Below are 17,713 nucleotides of genomic sequence, written 5' to 3'. Positions count from 1 at the left end.
TGGTTTTTTTCAGTTATAAGGAAGAACTAAGATACCTTTTTTTAAATAGCACATTCAGACCTTGAAACCTTCATTTTACTGGAGAGAAGAACTGGTTCTCCATTTTGCAAACCATAAGCAGTGTGAAAAACAAAACTAGGCATGAGCACGTTGCTGGGTCCTCTTTACCCATCTCCCCCAAATTTAGCTGAATCTGACCCACTTCCAACTTAACCGTGTTACTCTGTGCTAAGAAATAAAAGCGCCGAGAAATCAAAGCACGCCAAGGCAATGCAACACGCAGCAATAAATTACTAGTCATCAGAAGCGACATTACCCTCTGTACGTGCAGGTGCCACAGGCACAACCCATAAGAGCACATCCAGGAAGGCAGATGCAAAACTAACTTTGGAGGCTGCTTTTGCCTCCAAATTCTCATGGGTTTGTTCCTGCTGAGCACCAAGCCAAACTAGAAAAGGAGGGTCCTATCTGCATCTATGCCCTTATGCATCCAGCACCCTGAGGTCTTTCCCCTCTCCCCTGACAATTATTATTTTAGAGAAACAAATTCATCTCTCTGACTCTGCACTGTTTTTATTCTTAGCCCAACTAAGGAATAAGCATAAAAAAATGCTTTGCATAAATCTACTGTAGCAAGGCTCTTATTTCACTTCCAGGCCAGTTTTTTTCCAAAACCACTAAGCATCAAATGCAGAAGAGAAACTGTGAGAGAGCAGCGTTTTGGGACGAAACAGAGAGTGAGAGTGATGGCCTTCAGAACAGATCAGCTCCTGTGGTTAAAACATTTACAGCATTTCCAGCCACACGGCACTTCCCTGAGTCACACCCAAAAACACTGCCAGCCTCCCATGGGAAGCTACGAAAAAACCCGAGGACGCAGGGAGAGCCGTGAGAGGAGCAGACAGGAAAAAAGTAGCTCCGAGAAAGATGCAAGGGGAATGCAGAAAGAGAAACAAAAACAATGAAAGCGGGGAGGAAGAGCAGCAGAAGAGGAAGCGGAGATGCGCGGTGGAAATGAGTTCTCACTCCTCCCTCCAGCCTCGGGAGCCACAGACCAAACCTGATCACACGGCTTTATTTTCTACATTGAAGAAAGCTGATGCAACCAGTCACAGCAACGTGTCGCTTCACAGACGTGAGGGGGGTGGGTTTTTTTGTTGTTTGGTGTTTTTAAGATGTCTTTAAAAGGCATGACAGTCCAAAGGAAGAAACCAGAAGGCAAAGATGCCACTTGCATTAGCACGACGAAGCTAGACAGGCACAGAGGCTGAGCACGGTCAGTAGTTAATACACAACATAACACTGCCCAGGTCTCAGAGCCCTCCGCTGCATCACAGCGCTGCATAAACTACTTGCTAATGCAGTCAGGTTGCCCCTAGTCTGGAGGGAGGCAGGGAGCCAGTACCTTTCATTGCCCGGCTGGAACTCGGAGAGCAGGGACGGCCTCCGCCGCTGCGGCTGCATGATAGACCCCGGCGGGAGGTGGGAAGCAAAATCCCTGGAATGATGCTGGTACTCCAACAGTGCAACGTCCTGCAGAAACAAACACAGAAGAGCTCATTAGGCTGGTGGAAACTTTCAAGCAAGCATTGAACCCTGACAGCTCAGAAGAAACCATATAGACACTCCTTCTCTGAAGTACTGGGTGCCAGACCACAAAGCTCAGCGCTTTTCCCCCCGCAAAAGGGTTCCCAGTAGCCCCCAGTCCCGCACCACATTGGGATGGCAGCTCAGCCCCCGGTCCAACCTGCCTCCAGCCTTTTGCTGGGGCTGCTCACAGGCTGGCTCCCGGGATGGGACCCCAGCAAGCTCAACCAGCCACCAAGATCGCACACAGGGATTTTTGGCATCCAAGCAGTCCTGATGACAACTTCAAATCCGAGAGGAAAAACAGGTAAGAAGAAAATTAAAAGTCGCGGGATACTTTCAGCTTCAATAATCCACACAGCAGTATGGAGAAAGAAAAAAAGAAAAAAAAGAAAGAAGAGAAATCACAAATGTTATCTTGAGAGTGTCCCTTTAAACACAGCTCCCCTGGGCTGAGCTCAAGGGGTTTGAAAGGACAGTTTGCTACTTATTACGTGTACGTCCCTTTTGTTCCTTGACCCTTGGAGAGTACAGTACAGTATGTTCCTGATTTTAATTAAATAAGAAGCCCTCCTGCTCTGTGCTGCAGACTGATTCCAGCAGCAGTATTTTAGCAGCTACATTCAACTGCTATTTTTTATTTGCAGATAGATACTTGACCAGAAGACTAATCATCTAATTAACTAAGACCTTCAGCAATGGCATAGAAAGCCCTGCCACAGAATATCCCTGGTAACACTGACACACATTTACATGAGAAGAACTAATTCCACCTGGGAGTCTATTTTGACCAGTTCTCAACAGGAACAAAAGAGCTCCAACTCCCTCAAAAAGGAAAAAGAAATTTCAGAGTCTAAAAAAAAAAAGAAATCAATAAATAAAATCCCACATGCATGCAGTTGGGGTTGTGGGCAGGGAACTCTCAGCCCTAACAGCTGCAACAGAAATTATTTGATCTGCTGTAGTGAAGACTAACATGCTCCAGCACTAGGGAAGCTGGAGGAGTGCCCCAGCAAGGTGCATGGCAGGCAAAGAAAGGATTTGGGAGCTTAAACAGCAGCAACCTGCACCCAGAAACCCCCTTCTCGCCAGCTGTAAGTGAACAGAGCAGCCCAGCGCTGGATGCCATGCTCTCCTCCAGCCGGCTGCAGAGTAGAAGGGAATATCAAAGCCCAACATCTTCGGCTACCAGAAAGTAAAACAAGATGTTTGCATAGTAGTTTTCTAGAAAGCCAGGAAGAAAACCAGAAATTGTGAGCACTCAGTGCAGGGGAGCCAAGAAAAGCAGATCCCCTACCCCACATTCAGCCTCTCTCGCACAAAAGCTGAAAAAGCCAAATATCAAAGGGAGGAGGAAGGGGAATGGTGGTGTCTGGTGGCCACCACTTCTGCCTAGAAAGGTGCACCAGTTTTTGGAATCAGGTTCATTTTTCCCCAGCATCAGGCAATAGCATGGTGTTGCTCCTTTTCTGTTCTGACCAATCTTGGGAAACACCAGGAATCAGGGAACTCTGCGAGCCCCAAACTCCTGGTCTCCACCCCAGCCCGGCCGGTTCAGACCTCGGCCTCTGGGCAAGGGGTGTCTTCAGACAGGTTCTCGTGAACATCAGGAGAGCACTGCTGGGACGGCATCTACTCATCCTCGTGGGGATGTTCTACTTCTGCTGTAAATCCAGGTGTTAAGGGAGGATGCTACCCTACAATGCTGCTTTTTCTTCATCCACACAGGAGGCCCCGGGGGGCTGCAGGACAGAACATGCCATGGGCCCAACCACATATGGGACAAACTCAGACATCTGAAGTGAAGCAGCCCGTTAGCTCTCAGAGCCCCAGCCAAAGCAGAATCGCTGCCTACAATGAGCTTTCCCCACGTTCGCACTCATCCTGGTTTTAACTGAAAAAAAAAAAAAAAAAAAAAGAGCAATGCAGCTCCTGACATCCACCTACAAAACAAACACACCATGTCTGGGAAGACGCACCAATAGGCCCACAACCAGGACCATCACCTTCTGTGGGTGTATAAACAAGAATTACCCGTCTGGGAGGTTCGAAGGCTGTGCCCTTGAGAAAAAAGAAAAAAGCTCTTGTATGTCCCGAGAACCATCTGCTTTTCCTTTTCCCCCTGCCCACACTCAGCTGAGCTTCGCCTTCTCCTCCTCTAACCCCCGTCAGAAAATTGCTGGTGGAGCTCCGAGCCTGTTGGCATGGCCTGAGGTGACAGGCAGGCTCGTTACGCTGGGCCGTTAGCTCGGGGCCGGGATGGCAGACGTGCCTCTCCGGCTTCCCCGGCGAGGGCAAGGCTGGCGAGCCCCAGCTCCTGCTCTGCCAGACGTCGCCCAACTCGCTCTGACCTGCTCCGCCTTGCTCACATCAGCGTTCGGGTTTACCGGAACAAACCATAACCTAAAAATTAGTGAGGAGGATTAAAATTGACAAATTTCTGTGCCCTGTGATGAACTGTCAAAGGAACCACGGGAGACCTGGCAGGACGTAGGTGGATTAATTGCTCAGAAAGTTACTACAATAAATTGCACTGTGAGCTATGACTGTGTTTTTCAAAGGCAAATGCTAGAAAGGTTTATGAGCTGCCTTCAGAAGAGGCTTCAATTTTGTTTAGCAGCGTTTTAAAGACGTATGCTGGGAAGAACCTTGCTGCCAGCACCGCTGCACCTTCCACGCGCGGGCAGAGACGAGGGAGCAGCGTCCGGCGGGTGCCACACGAATTCCCCACCGCCGAAGCACAAGCCTGATTTAGTCCCCATCCTGACCTATAGTATAGCCCTGACACCTGCTCAAGGGCAGCTATAATACACCTGAAATAAAACAACTAAGAAACTCTGCAGCCCCAAGCTACACGTTGCTCCTTTTCCTCTCCATTGCTTCGCTGGTTTTTGCTAAATTCTACTTTTTGCTCATCTTCTCCCTCTTCCTCTCTTTACATCTCTTCCTGCCCTCTACAAACCCTCTTCCCACCCCCCCAAATCTGTTGATGTGTCGGAGCACCTTCTCCAGGGCCCTCAACTCTCCCACTGCCTCTGGTCGGGACTTCGTTCCTTCCGTACACCAACCTTCCTGTTGTTCCTTGCAGTTCAGGTCCTCCCACACACATGTATTTTGTGTAAGTTTTGCAGAATTTCATAAATTCAGTAAATGCCATGAAATAGAAATTAAGGAAGCAGAAAGACCATGGGTAGTCAGGGGCTCTGGCACATCAACAGACTGGGGGGGAGGAGGGTTTGCAGAAGGCAGGAAGAGATGCCAAGAGAAGATGAGCAAGAAGTAGAATTGAGCACCTTTTCCACTTTCATTGACACAAATTAAGCTTCTTTACTCGGACAAAGGAGGGGGAATATTTCCAAAACAAAACCAAAGCAAAGCAACCAAAATCACTTTTGGAAATCTCAATGCCAAGACCTTATTCTCCTGATAAAACAGCAGCTTCCCAAAACATAACCCCGGGGTGAAAGGAACTGTGTCCCCTGAAACCACGTAGGCAGAGTATAAACAAACAGGCCAGAGTCTCCTCTCTCTAGACTGCACCATCTAGAGCCGTAGACAGTTTGAGAACCGGCCCGGTGATGCCGGGACTGAGCTGCCATGGTCAGGGTCACACCCTCCGGTCCCGCACACACCCCTCTGGCAGCGGCTCTCCGCCAGCCAGGAGAGCAGCGCTTTATTCAGGCTAGTCCCTGCGGCGTTCATCGTCTCCGATGGAAGCGAATGCACATGATGCCACAGGAACAGCCTTGTAAGCAGTTGGAAAGCTTGTCTGAGCAGGGGAGATACGGCCCAAGCAACAGCCAGCACAGAGGTCCCCCAAATACACCTCTACCGCGGAGCACCGGCGGGAGGATCCCGTCCTCCAGCACGGACATTCATCCGCGGCATCCCACCGGCAGCTCCACAGCACAACCCTGCTATGCACATCCTGGCTCCGGTGCGTCCTTTTCCCACAACAACCCACCCACCGATGCCTGGCCAACCCACACTTGCCCAAGGGCAGCGGTGGGCCCAGGTCAGGAGGAGCGTTGGAAAACTGTGGAAGTCACCCAGCCAGGAGAGGAAGGTTGGATCCTTGTTGCTGGGAGCAGCTTGACATCCAAGTGCAGTGAAGAGGCTGGGTTGTCTCCATCTTCCAGTCCCAGAAATGCATTGCTATCCTAGTCCTTCACGAGCCACCTGGTATTACCCCATGCTGGATCGCTGCCCTGGCCCAGACCATCAGCCTTGCACGCAAGAAACAGACACTGCAAAACCAGCTAAGCCACATCTCCAAAGCTTAGGGTGAAGCCAGCTAACTAAAATTAGAAAAATGACAAGGAAAATCTACATTATTCAGTTTGAAACTATGCACCTGCGCTAGCTCCTGAGCACATCCCCTGAACGAAATCAAACCAGGGAGCAAGCTCTTCAGGGCTGAGGCAGCTCAGCCTCACATTGCACTGCCCCAGCTCCAAGCGACCCACTGACAAGGGGCCGCATGCTGCCGTAAGCAGAAGGGACACGCAGCAGCGACGCGGGGCTGTGCGGCTGCTGCTTAGGAGGCATGCGGTGGGGAGCACAGATACCTGCTGGTACCGTCACCAGAACTGCAGCTCCTCATAACAGAAGGTTTCGGGTGCCCACAGCATAGCACACACTGCGTTCAGCAGTCAGCTGGAGCCACAAGTACCCAGGGGCAGACTTCAGCATCCCACGTGAATGCTGCAAACCCCTGGCCTTTACAGGGGGGTCTGATTCCCTCTGCCTTTCCTCAAACCCGTTTCAGTCGAAGCCTGGCATGGGTGATGCTGAAGACAGACCTCACGATCACTGCCTGCTGCAGCGACTGGTGAGGAAGGGCCTTGCAGGGAAAATTACTGAAATTCAGCCGCTTTCTGCCTAAATACAGCCAGAAACCTGCCTTGATGAGAGCTGGCTCCAGCGGGTTCTTCTGAGCAGCTCCTGGCCCTGCACCACAAAAAGCCGCTGGCCGGGCTGAGCCAGCACCAACAGCATCGCCGAAGACGGACAGACACCGAGAGCGCCTACAGTGCCATAAATCACCCCGGCAGAGCAATGCAGCACAAGGCCAACGTTTAGATAAGTAAAATGCTAAAGAGCCAAAAGCAGCCTCATTAAAATACACTTCTTCATGCAGCAGACCGAAGAGGTACTTGGGCCCAGCCAGAGGTGCCGGAATCGTCCTTCGCTGGCAGCGAGGGCGGCTGGACACATCCGCGCTGCCCCGGCCCGGGGGTGCTGGGAGGGGAGCCAGTGAAAGCACTCCCAGTCTCAAGGTCTTTTTGTGTTATTACTTGATTCGGGAGCACCGAGAGCACCGTCTCCCTCCCCTTCCTGGAAAATCCTCTGACCCTAAATAACCTGAGTCTATCAGATTCATTTAGATACGCTAATCAAACTGTCTAAAGCCAGGAGACTGAGTGCAATACTACAGAAAAGCCCTCGGCAACACAAAAACGGAGACAGCCCTGCGGAAAGAAAAAATAAAGCTTTTTTTTCCCCCTTTTTAAAAATTTTTTAAAGCTTAAAGCTTTCAGCCTGCTGCTTTACCTACCATAATGTCTCCAGCGAAATCTTCTGTGCTGTCCCCTGACCTCGGGATAACCCACACACTAAACTAATAACTGCACACAGCCACACAGCCTTTCTGCCTCTCTCGCTTTCTGTTTTGAACGCATGCACTTGCTGATGCTCTTCATTTCTCCTTCCCCTGCTTGCAGCTGCCCGGGTCCGGGTTGCCTGACCTCCAACGCGGAGGAAGAAAGGGGGGTTTGAAAGCGATGCTGGAAGCACCCCTAGGCGCTGACCCGCAGCACACAGAGCCAGCCAACGCTACTCCACGGCCAACGGCAGCTCTGACCCTGCCCTCCCAGCTCCAGCGTAGAGCACATCCATACGGAGAAGGCATCTACCGACTGCTCCAACCAGACAGCGTTCCCACAGCCGCAGGAATTAGCCCCCGAGGAGAAGACCCCAGAGACACGAGGCCTGCAGAAAGGAAACCTGGAGCTGGTCTTGCAACAGAAAGGCAAACTGCTCCTCCTCTCTTCCTCCCACCAGCAGAAAAGCAAATGCAAATGGCCAGTGCTTCTGGCTTCCTTAGAAAATAGCTCTGGAGCAAACCCGTGGAGAGCTAAAGCACAACCAGACGAGCACCTGCAGCACAGCTCGAGCAGCCCGAAGCATTCGATCCGTCCCCCGCCGCTTGCCACTTCTTCAGCCAAGGAGGCAACCAGGAGCTCCCCACTGAGTTTCGGTGCAAAGACAGCTTCGCTTAAAAACCACCGGCTGTTGTTTTGCAGTGACGCTGAGGAGCAGCGGTCCCGGGGTCAGTCACCACATCCGCCAGCTGAGCCGGCTCCCCGGCGGAGGGTGGCACTCGCACCAGCAGCCGCCTCTAATCACAGCATCAGGTGCAGGCAGCGCCTCACCTGCGGAGCTCCCAGGGCACAGGAGCCCTCACTCAGCTACAAGCCACTACCCCACACTGTCCTCGTCACCTCTTGCAGGCAGGCAAACAGGCCAGGGCACTGCACACGCTCATCAAGGAGCAAATCCCAGATCCTCACCACCTCCACCAAGGATTAGGTCATGGGCTGTTTATTACTAGCTCGCCCGGCGTTGTATTGCGAATAATTTTTATTTCTTAACGACATGCTATTTCTGCTGAAGCAAGCGTTTAGCCTAAACGAAGCCAATTAATAATGGCATGGTCCGAATAGTGAGCAAAAAACAATGCCAAAGCATCCCTATTTATTTCACTATTTACAAATCGTCCCTTATCTAATTTCAGAAGAGGATGCCTGGCCTGTTCCTGCTGCTCGTGAGCAGCACATGTGCCATTCTGGGAACTCATTTTAATCGCAGGAGTATTGACGGGTGAGGGCAGCAGGGCTGGTGCCCCCACAAACCGTGGCACTGCTGGCACACAGAGCCAGAGCTGGCCACGTTACAGCTGCTGCCCTGGCATGTCCCACACTCCTCTCGTCCCCTCGACATCATCCTGCTGGCTCTGGGGACCTTGCTCCACCTCATGCCTCTCCTTCATCCTCGGTGTCCTGGTTTCCACTGGTGTTTCCCGGAGAGGAGAGGTGAGAGCGGCTGCAGACAGCACTGCCCGGAGCAGTGCCCGCACCGACCACGTGCTCCATCCCTCTCCTCCCACTACTCTTCTGCTGGTGTTTCCCCAAACCAGAGAACGCCCTGCACCTCTGATGCCCAGAGCTATTCCCTACACAACGAGGACAGCCAGAGGGGACACACAAGTCAGAGTGGCCCAACACAGTGGCCAAGACTTGACCGCACATCCTCGACTGCAAAGCCACCCCGTCCCCCCTGGGAAGCACATACGGCAGGCTGAGCTTCCCACAACCCCGGCAGCACGCAGCCAGCACAGAGCAGCATATCCTGACTTGAAACCTGCAAGGGCCTCGGACCGTCCAGCAATTAATTGGTGCAATAAGCTGCTGCTTGAGCCCCTTGATGCAACCCTGGCTGCAGCAGGAGGCTGGGCTAGCCATCGGTGCCACCTGCAAGCCAGGCAGACCAGCTCTCCAGTCCAAGGTGGGGTGGCCAAAGCAGCACGGCCACCGCTCCAGCGGCTTTGCCGGAGACAGGGGATGCCCCCCACCCCTGCTCAGCACACCCTGAACTTTGAAAAAAGAAGTTGCTTTAAAATCTCTTTCTGCCATCAGCGAGTGTGACCTATTTTAGCAATAAAAGGAAAAGCTCTCTGGTGCCTGGATACCCCTTGGCACTGGCAGCACAACAGTTGCTCATCAGACCAAGAAACGCACTTTTTAGCCCTTGCCTGGAGAAAATAATTTTTCCCAAAGCCGATTCAGGTAAGAGGAAGGGGGAAGGTTTGGGAGGAACCGGGGCGGCAGCAGAGCCGTTGTTGCATGAGGTCCCGACACAGCACACAGGCTGCGAGGGGACCAGCGTGGCATACAGCCCATCGCAGTCAGCCTCCCCAGCAAAGAGGAGCCATCCTCTGCTACTGAAAACTTCCACTGAAGTGCAAAGGAGGTAGTTATTGATCAAAACAGGTTGTCCGCAAGTACGCTGCTGTCGCCCAACTTCCTCCCCAAAACCCTGGGAGGACCTCACTGCAGATTTAAGAAAAAAAGAAAAACAACCCATAAAACAAACAACAACTCCTCCACAATCAGTTCTACTGTTGAAGATAAGGTCAGTAATAAAAACCTGGCTGAATACATGCATTTTTATCTTGCCTACGGGGATGCAACATGTGCTGAAAAGACAAATGCCCTTATTGTTCCGACACAGTCTTGCTGCCATCCATCTCTCAGAAGCTGCTGACTTGGCCTTTTGTTTTAGGAGGTGACCACACTGCGCGTGGCCCCTTCTTGGAAGGCATTGATTTCTGCTGCTGTCCCCGCACCAAGGCCACGTCTGCTGCCAGCACCATTAGCGTCTGTACCAGCTGCACAGTAATGCATCCTTCCCGATGCCCTCTCCCCCGCCTCTCCAGCAAACCGGGGCTGTCGGCAGCTTTAGCTGTCCCATCTGAATATGGGATTCATGGAGAAGTAGTCACATCTGGGGGGGGCAGCTCTCAGCTGTCATGGCTTGCCAGTCATCTGACCGGTGCCTGGTGCTGTAGCCAGCCACCAGCCCTCTCCCCGGCAGCCAGAGGTGCCCGCAGAGCAGCAGCACATCCATTACAGTGCTGCTTTTGAGTCTCTCTCCATCACAAGACTTTTGTCCCAGTCGCATCCAGGCGCCTTTGAGCCAGGAATGCCCTTCCTCCATTCCCCACGCCTGGTGCTCTGCTTCCCAAAGCCACTTGTGGTCACGAACACCCACGCGGGGTGAGCAGCGCTCTTCACACAACCCCAAAACTTCCACCTTAAAAGCACCAGTTCATTTTGCTCATCATCGCATCTCTTCTGCAGCATAGTCCCCCCTCACCTCCCACCACACATGCTCCCAAACACCACCCATAACCCATCTGCAGGTCCACGTAGGACCCTTTCATCTTTCCACGTCCCCCACTCAGCTCTCTCCTACACCTCCTGACATCTCCATAGCAAACCCTTCAGGTCAAAGAACCTGACTTGCTCAGTATTTTGAGTAAGTGTGGTGACAGTGACAACCAGCAAAACCCCCAGCCTTGCAGAAGGTATCTCCAGGGGCTGGTGGGGGAAGGCGTGCCGAGTCAGGCTAGGAGCGCAGGCAAAGGCTTTACGTCTCTGAAAGTGGCTTTATTGGGTCTCTACCTTTGCCAAACCACATACACAGCAAAAGTTTTTTCTTCCCCTGTGGATTTACAATCTTGAGATCAACCAAAAGCAAAGCATCATCCTCTGCATCAAATCACGCCCAAAAAGCAGATTAGGGAGCAACCATAGACATTTACAGTAGCTTGAAGAACAAGAACTGTTTTGGATAAAGGCTGTATCCTAGGGAAAATGAGCTTTAAATATAAACTGCTGTAAGCCAACTCCTTCTGCCTGGCAATGAGAGAGACCCCAGGGCAGGGAATTAGGTGTCCTGTTCCTTCACCTCCATGCTCGCCCAGTTCCACAGCAGAAAGCCAATTTCCCTAAATCCACCGCTGAGCTGCTCAGAGCTCATGCAATCCTTTACTGGCAACCTCAAGGTACTTCAAGAGAGATCGCTCCGAGTTCTCGTGACAGACCCGATCGGAGTCGGTATTTCCAAAGTATGTTTTTGATTTCCAGGTCGTTCATTACATTAGCCGGAGCCCGGCAGGCAGAATTCAGGATGCGAAGCGCTGGCACAAACCGCCCCCCGCTCAGCTGCACAGCTGGTAGCGGGAGGCTTTTCTTTGCGCTCAAAGGTGGTTGGAGAAGGCTCTTTGCAGCCTGGGGGATTTTAGCATTTGGCACCGTAAACTCTTCCATTCTGCAAGTTCCTGGAGCACTGACACAGACTGGCATTTTGCTTCCAGCAGATAAAAGTGTGAATAACTACTCCAAGGAAAACCAACACAGCAGCAAAGGCGCCTCACGTACGTAATGCGAAGTACGCTGCCTCTCTGCAGGCTTACCTGGCGTCGCCTTGCCACGCTGCCCAGGTCACTGCAGAGAAGAGCTAGCTCCTGCCATCTCGGGAGCTCGCATCTCCTTACGGCACCTCCCGCAGCAGGACGCTGGGTTTAACTTGCCCTGCTCAAACTGCTGGGAGGAGGAGTCTGGGCAGGGAAGGCACTCGATTCCCCCCCAGGCCACCATTTGGCTAGGACACCAAACCAACACGCAAGTTTGCACCAACCTCTTGTCTCTGGTTCAGCAGACAAGGAAGTATTTATCAGGGGCCAAGAAAAACGAGCGATCTGCCTGGGATGCTCCTGCACAAGTGCTGTTTTGCAAACGGGGAGTTTAATGAAGGAACTACAGAGCTGCTCCCAGACAGGAGAGGTGGCACAGGAGGGGGCATGAAAGTCTCAAAGCTGGAGCAGAGGGGTTAAGCTCACTTTGCCATCTCAGCTGAGCAGCGTGCGGGAACAAGGCCAAACAGCACGCAGGACGCGTGCCGAGCGCCTCTTGTTTTGCGGGGAGGGGATGGTGCTCCCCCATGGAGATTCAAGTGACAATGGAGCATCAATTTCACATGTATGTGCACACCCCCCAGTCCTACCAATGCCCAAACCTGTTTAACATCTCTCATAGGTAAAGCACTGAAAGCACCCCAAAAGCAGAAGCTGTTCTGGCACAGAGGCTGCTGCAGGAGGACACCTTGTGTGCCCCGACCCCCAGCATCTCCTGTAGCTGGTACCACCCTCCTGGTAACCCCAGCCTGCATCCCAAGCCACATCGTTCCTGTGGCACTGAAAAGTCAGTTCCCTAACAGGAGAAGGGCGACTGGTAAGGAGGGCACAGCGAGAAACTGGATCCACAGGGGAGGAAGAGAGGGGAACCCTTCTGTCCCCAAGGAATGTTGATCACAAAGGTGCTTTAAAAGGAAAGGGAGACTTGTGCTTCGTAGGGAAATTGATCTGTTTTCAGGCGACCCGCAGAGATTTTCTGTAAATTAATATCCTTCATGCAAAAGTTTCCTTTGAGAGAGCATGAACTTCGGACACATTAGAAGGTTAAGAGCGTAAGTAATGCGTTTTTTCACCTTTAGCTAAAGGTCACGGAGCATTCAAACAATTCCTCTGTTCCCAAGCTGAACATGACAGAAGTCAAACTAAGCACCCCAACATTACAGCTAATTAATACGGAAAACAAAAGTGTTTCCCCTGCAGCTTGGCCAAAAACCGCACAGTGCTCTTAAGAAAAGTGCTGATTATTGGTGATTTTAGTTTTACCTAAAAAAAGTCAAACAAACCAGAACCTTTTCACCAAGCTTCCTTCTTCCCTTTAAAAGCATGCACATTTGTCAAAGTCTTTTTACAAGCCATTTTTTAGTAAGATGGAATTAAATCTAGGGTCGTTAGAGAACACCGCACCATTTTCATATCCAGCCTCCCTGACAGCTCTTGGGACCAGATGCCTCTCAGTGAGGAGAAGGTGGCGGCAGACACCCCGATACAGATGGGGACCAACCTACCCAGCGGAAGAGCCTGTTTGCTGCGTCACCCATCAGAGCTCAGTCTGGATCAGACCCACGGGTTCACAGCCCTGCCCAAAGCTGGCACCTAAGAGTGAAACCAGCCAACAAACATCCTCACTCGACCGGTACTTCATCTTCTCCACCAGCTCCAAACTCAGCAGTAACTCCTGGAACATGCTGCTGGGAGATGGTGCCCACAGGTACAAAGCATATTTATGTTTGTTCACTTGAAATGTGTCTTCTTCCCCATTTTGTTGGATGCTCCCTCAGGTTTTATACAATGGGAGAAGAAAAATGCCCAAGCCTGCTTCCACTGCCTTCTGCCCCTTCACAACATCTCCTCTCACTTGCCTCATCTGTGAAATCAAACAGCTGCAATCCTTTAAATCACTTTTCATAAAGTGTCTCCAAGCCCAAAATAATGTCACGGCTCACGTCGGAGCTCAGTATTCCTGCCGCACCGCATTTCCCTGGGTGCGACTGTCACAGTCGGACTGTGATTATTTATTTATTTATATTATAATAGCATTTGCAGCCCTGCTGAGCTCAGCCCCGCGTACGCACCCAGGAGGTGACCCAGGGCGTTTCCACCTCCAGGATAAGGATCCCCAGGCTGACGAATTCCCAGTTCTCGGGAAAGGATGTCTTGTAATGCAGCAAACCAGAACCAGTCTAATTAGATGCAAGACGTGCTAGTGTCGGGTTGGTTTTGGCCCCTCTTACTTTCTCCCAAACAAGCTCTCACTGTGCAAACACACCCCATGACAAAACTGACCTGGCCAAGACATGCAAGCAAATACCACTGACTTTTAATATTAAACAGCGGAGCAACTTCAAAGCAACGGGGCTCTCCTCTCCCAAGCAATCCCACAGAGATCAGCTCCAGCCCCAGAGCCATGGCCAGGTTCCAGCTCACGGCGCAGCTGAGCAAGAGATGCGTGTTTGCAAACAGCTGAGAGTGGCAGGGCAGATCATGCAGGGACACGCTTCAAGAAACACTACGCTCTGCCTACCCTCCCGAGGAGAGGCAAAGTGCATTTGGTTTGCATGGGGCTGGCACGCTTCTACCGAGAAGACCCTTTTATATTTCCATCCAAAAAAAAAAAAATCTCAACTCGGACGTCTCCTGCATCCAGACACCTAAAACATATCACATAACTTCAGAAGATTACATGCGGCTGTAAAAATAGCTTCTAGAAGCAAACGCCGGCAACTTCTTCCAACATTAATACGATAGAATGAAAACAGTATTCGCTCTAGCCAGAGAGCAGGACAGGCTGGAGAAGCCCAGAGCTCCGTCCGACTTGCAAACAACTGCCCCGTTTGGTTCATTCTGCTGTTGCGACACTAAGGGAAAGCAGCTGGGTTTGCAGGAGACAGGGACTCACCCCTGAGGCTAGGAGCCTTTCACACCCTTCTAAAATCCGTCTCCACATTGGGTATTGATGTTTCTTTGGTTTGGTTTTAAAATCACAGCTTTGCAACAACTGCAGATCTCGCTCACCTGGTCACATCCTCCTCCTGCTCGGGTTTCTGATAAAAAGAGAACTGGAATTTTCTTTTTGAGACAAATGCACTCGTTCCGTCCCACCTCCCAAACAAACACTCACACCGATGGAAGCAAAACTCCCATAAATTGAACCAGGTCAGCGTGTCTCATACCCTGGATGAAAAGCTTCTTTGTGCAGAAGCACACAGGCCCTGAGCGATCCAGATGAGCCAGCTAACGCAGCCAAAAAGCTCGTCCTGTGCCCTCCTTAACATTTGTTTCTATTTCAAAGCCTTTCCAAACTCTGGCTCTGCTCCCCGTGCCGCTCTGCTGAAGCCCAGCAAAGAGGGCAGATGAGGGAATTTCACCCCTTCACCGACACTTCACGGATTTCCAGGCTTTCAAGCCAAACCCCAAAATCATCACAGCAGGAATTTTACTGTTCAATAGCCATCACTGTCAGAAACACAACCCCGACACCAGGTCTCCTCGCTAACTCGTGTTACAAGCACCTTCCTGGCTGTGGCCACCTCGCTGTAACCCACCAAGAAGCGGCTCCAAAGAGCAGCCTTACCAGCGCGTTCCACACTCCAGCACCTAGTAAGATTCATTTAAGCAGCTTGAGCTGACTAAAGCTGTTCCACTAAGCAGAGTTTTTTCCGTTAAGGGCTTAAACCTAAAACATTCAACCACCCAGGATGAGGAAGCACAGACGTGAGTGACACAGCACAGAAAAGAGAGGCTGAATCCGGGTGAATTAACCCACGTAAGCTCCGGTGCATTCAACAAAACACAGCCAACAAAAAAAATCACCACCAGCTTATGCCTTGATCCAAGAAGAGACAAGACTATGGGTGAAAGGTGGAAGAAGGGGGAAAAGTGGGAAGGATAAAATGGAAAAAAAAATCAGCAGCTCAGTTTTCTTCTCATGTCCCAGGAGTGCCACCACCAGCCAGGAAAGCCACATAGAGAGGAGCAGGTCTCCTGACTGAAGGGTCCGCAGCGGATTCACCCCCGGCAGTCTGCCTGGAAATCAGGAGAGCTCTCCCGTGGGTGTGAGGAGCAAGGACCAGGCTCACTCGGAAGCGGTAAGCCCACGTGCAGGAGCCGATGCTTGTTCCCTTGGGATTCAGCACCAAGGAAAGGCCAAGCTGAAGAGGGCTGGAGGCCACGTGCTCCTGCTCCACGCAGATGGTCAACCTTCCCCTCTCCCCCAAGCTGATTGCTGCGTCCAACCAAGGGTGCTCTTGCCACGAAGACAAACAGACTTGGGTGCTCAGAAGTGATGAGCCAGAGCCCATGAGCACCACCACAGCAAGCGCCGGGAAGAGGCTGGAAAGGGAGAGAAAAGCTGAAAGCACCACATGGAGAAACAAAAGAGGATCCCACGAGAGAGGAACGATGAAATCCTGTACCACAGGCACGGAAATTGTCTGATTTCTCTGTAACAGCCACATCCGAGACCAGCGCAGCTGAACCACTGCCCCAGCGACGGGGACGCGCCACACAGCTCCTACCCCGCGAGTGGGTAGGGAAGGAAAGTCTCTTGCCTTACCGCATGTGGTCGAGCAATCTGAACCGGATAGGACATGGCGTGCGGGGGGTAGCGCGGCTCAGCGGCACGCCAGCTCTGCGTCACAGGCTGCGTAGATCCAGACATGTTGAAAGAGCAGGTGCGGCGGTCGCTGCTTCCAAATCACCGACAAAGGATTAGGAGAGCCGAGAGCTCCTCTTCATCATGTGCGTGCTTTCCACGTCACGCAACAACTGAAAGCAAATGGGAAAGCAGTAGGTTAAAATTCAGTCAACCACAAGAAAACCAAACATCAAGCCTTGGGTTATCACCAAAACGTGACTGCCCTCACAACTCTCCAGCAGCCCCGTTTTCCACTTGGCAAACACCGCTGCCACGTTTTTGCTGTGGATTACTCCTATCACAGGGAATTCCGAATATAAGATTATCCCAAATCCAACGCAACCGACTGCCCCAGAAAGCCTTCCCCCAGCACCAGCAGGGCCAGGCCTGCAAACCGCCAGCAATTTATTTGGGCCCTCTGGACCTACGTCTCCAAGTCTCTTGAAGACGGGTATTTTTATGGGGGGTGACTTAGTTCCCCAAAACAGAAGCTAGAGTTTTGGCACTTCAACACGAGATCCAACGGCACAAAGTCCCTCCTCAGCCCATCCCTTCCCCATCCCTGCTCTCACACATCGGCACACGTTTCTTTCAGTGCCCTCCCCTCCCAGCCACGGCCATTTTTGCAGCCACCGGCGGTAAGCCCTGATCTATGCCAGGAGGGACACTGGGCACCGACCTCCCCAGCAGCACTCTCCATCCATGGAGCTACACTAAAACCCAGGACTGAAGCATGTCGCACGCCTCCAGTGCCACGTAAATATTAGATCAGCCTTTCTGATCAGGACTAAGAGCCAGAGAAGACACTGTGGCCCTGAGGGTATTTTCACAAACACCCCTGACACCCACACATTCGCTGCTTTACCATGTGTTGCAATTCCTTTTGCAGCTGTAACACAATCAGGAAAATCAACAAAGTGGGAGGACTGCCCTCAGCCCCAAGGAAAGATTTACAAATTGCTGATTTTTAGAGATATTTCACATAGTTTGTTTGGAGAGGATTTTAAACCTCCTGCTTTTTGTCAGGATTTCGACAAAAAAGTAACAAATGTCTAAAAGCTGCCCTTCATCACTGCCAGTTTAAGGTGCATTAACTATTATTCTCATATTAATGGTTAGCTATTCAAAGCATACGTTCCCACTGCAGCCCGGGCTCCGAGGGTGCTGCCAGGACCGATCCTGAGCAGGCAGAGCCCCAGCTCCCCCTCCCCAGGACCCGTTCTCCATCCCACGCAATGCTGAGCACACTCGCACGCCTCCTCCCCAGCGGAGGCCCGTGGTACGTATAGACGTAGGCAAGGGTTTTGGCAGTATCAAAATCTTTCATCAGCACATCGGGAGCAGCAGAGAAAGAGCTCCCAGCGCCGTGAGCTCCCCGGCAGCCTCTCCCCACACTCTCGTGGTCTCTGCTGCACGGGGAGCACAGCCAGCCCGAGCCAACGCAATTTCAACCG

At 51.8% G+C, this 17,713-nt stretch overlaps 1 protein-coding gene across 1 annotated transcript in view; it reads right to left on the bottom strand.

Moving 5' to 3' along the window:
- NCOR2 (nuclear receptor corepressor 2) overlaps window positions 1-16,325 on the bottom strand; it is a 180,810-nt gene extending 164,485 nt beyond the window's left edge. The window contains exons 1-2 of the mRNA XM_059827785.1: window positions 16,179-16,325; window positions 1,406-1,533 (exon numbers count right to left, since the gene is read on the bottom strand). Of these exons, the coding sequence (XP_059683768.1) occupies window positions 1,406-1,533; window positions 16,179-16,283 (233 nt within the window). The 5' untranslated portion in view covers window positions 16,284-16,325. The remainder of the gene's footprint in view (window positions 1-1,405; window positions 1,534-16,178) is intronic.
- Between the last annotated feature and the right edge of the window lie 1,388 nt (window positions 16,326-17,713).

The sequence above is a fragment of the Gavia stellata genome, chromosome 21 (assembly GCF_030936135.1).
Source record: "Gavia stellata isolate bGavSte3 chromosome 21, bGavSte3.hap2, whole genome shotgun sequence".
In the NCBI taxonomy this organism is placed as follows: Eukaryota; Metazoa; Chordata; class Aves; order Gaviiformes; family Gaviidae; genus Gavia; species Gavia stellata.
Note: the sequence above shows the minus strand (reverse complement) of the source record. Positions and strands in the feature narration are given on the sequence as shown.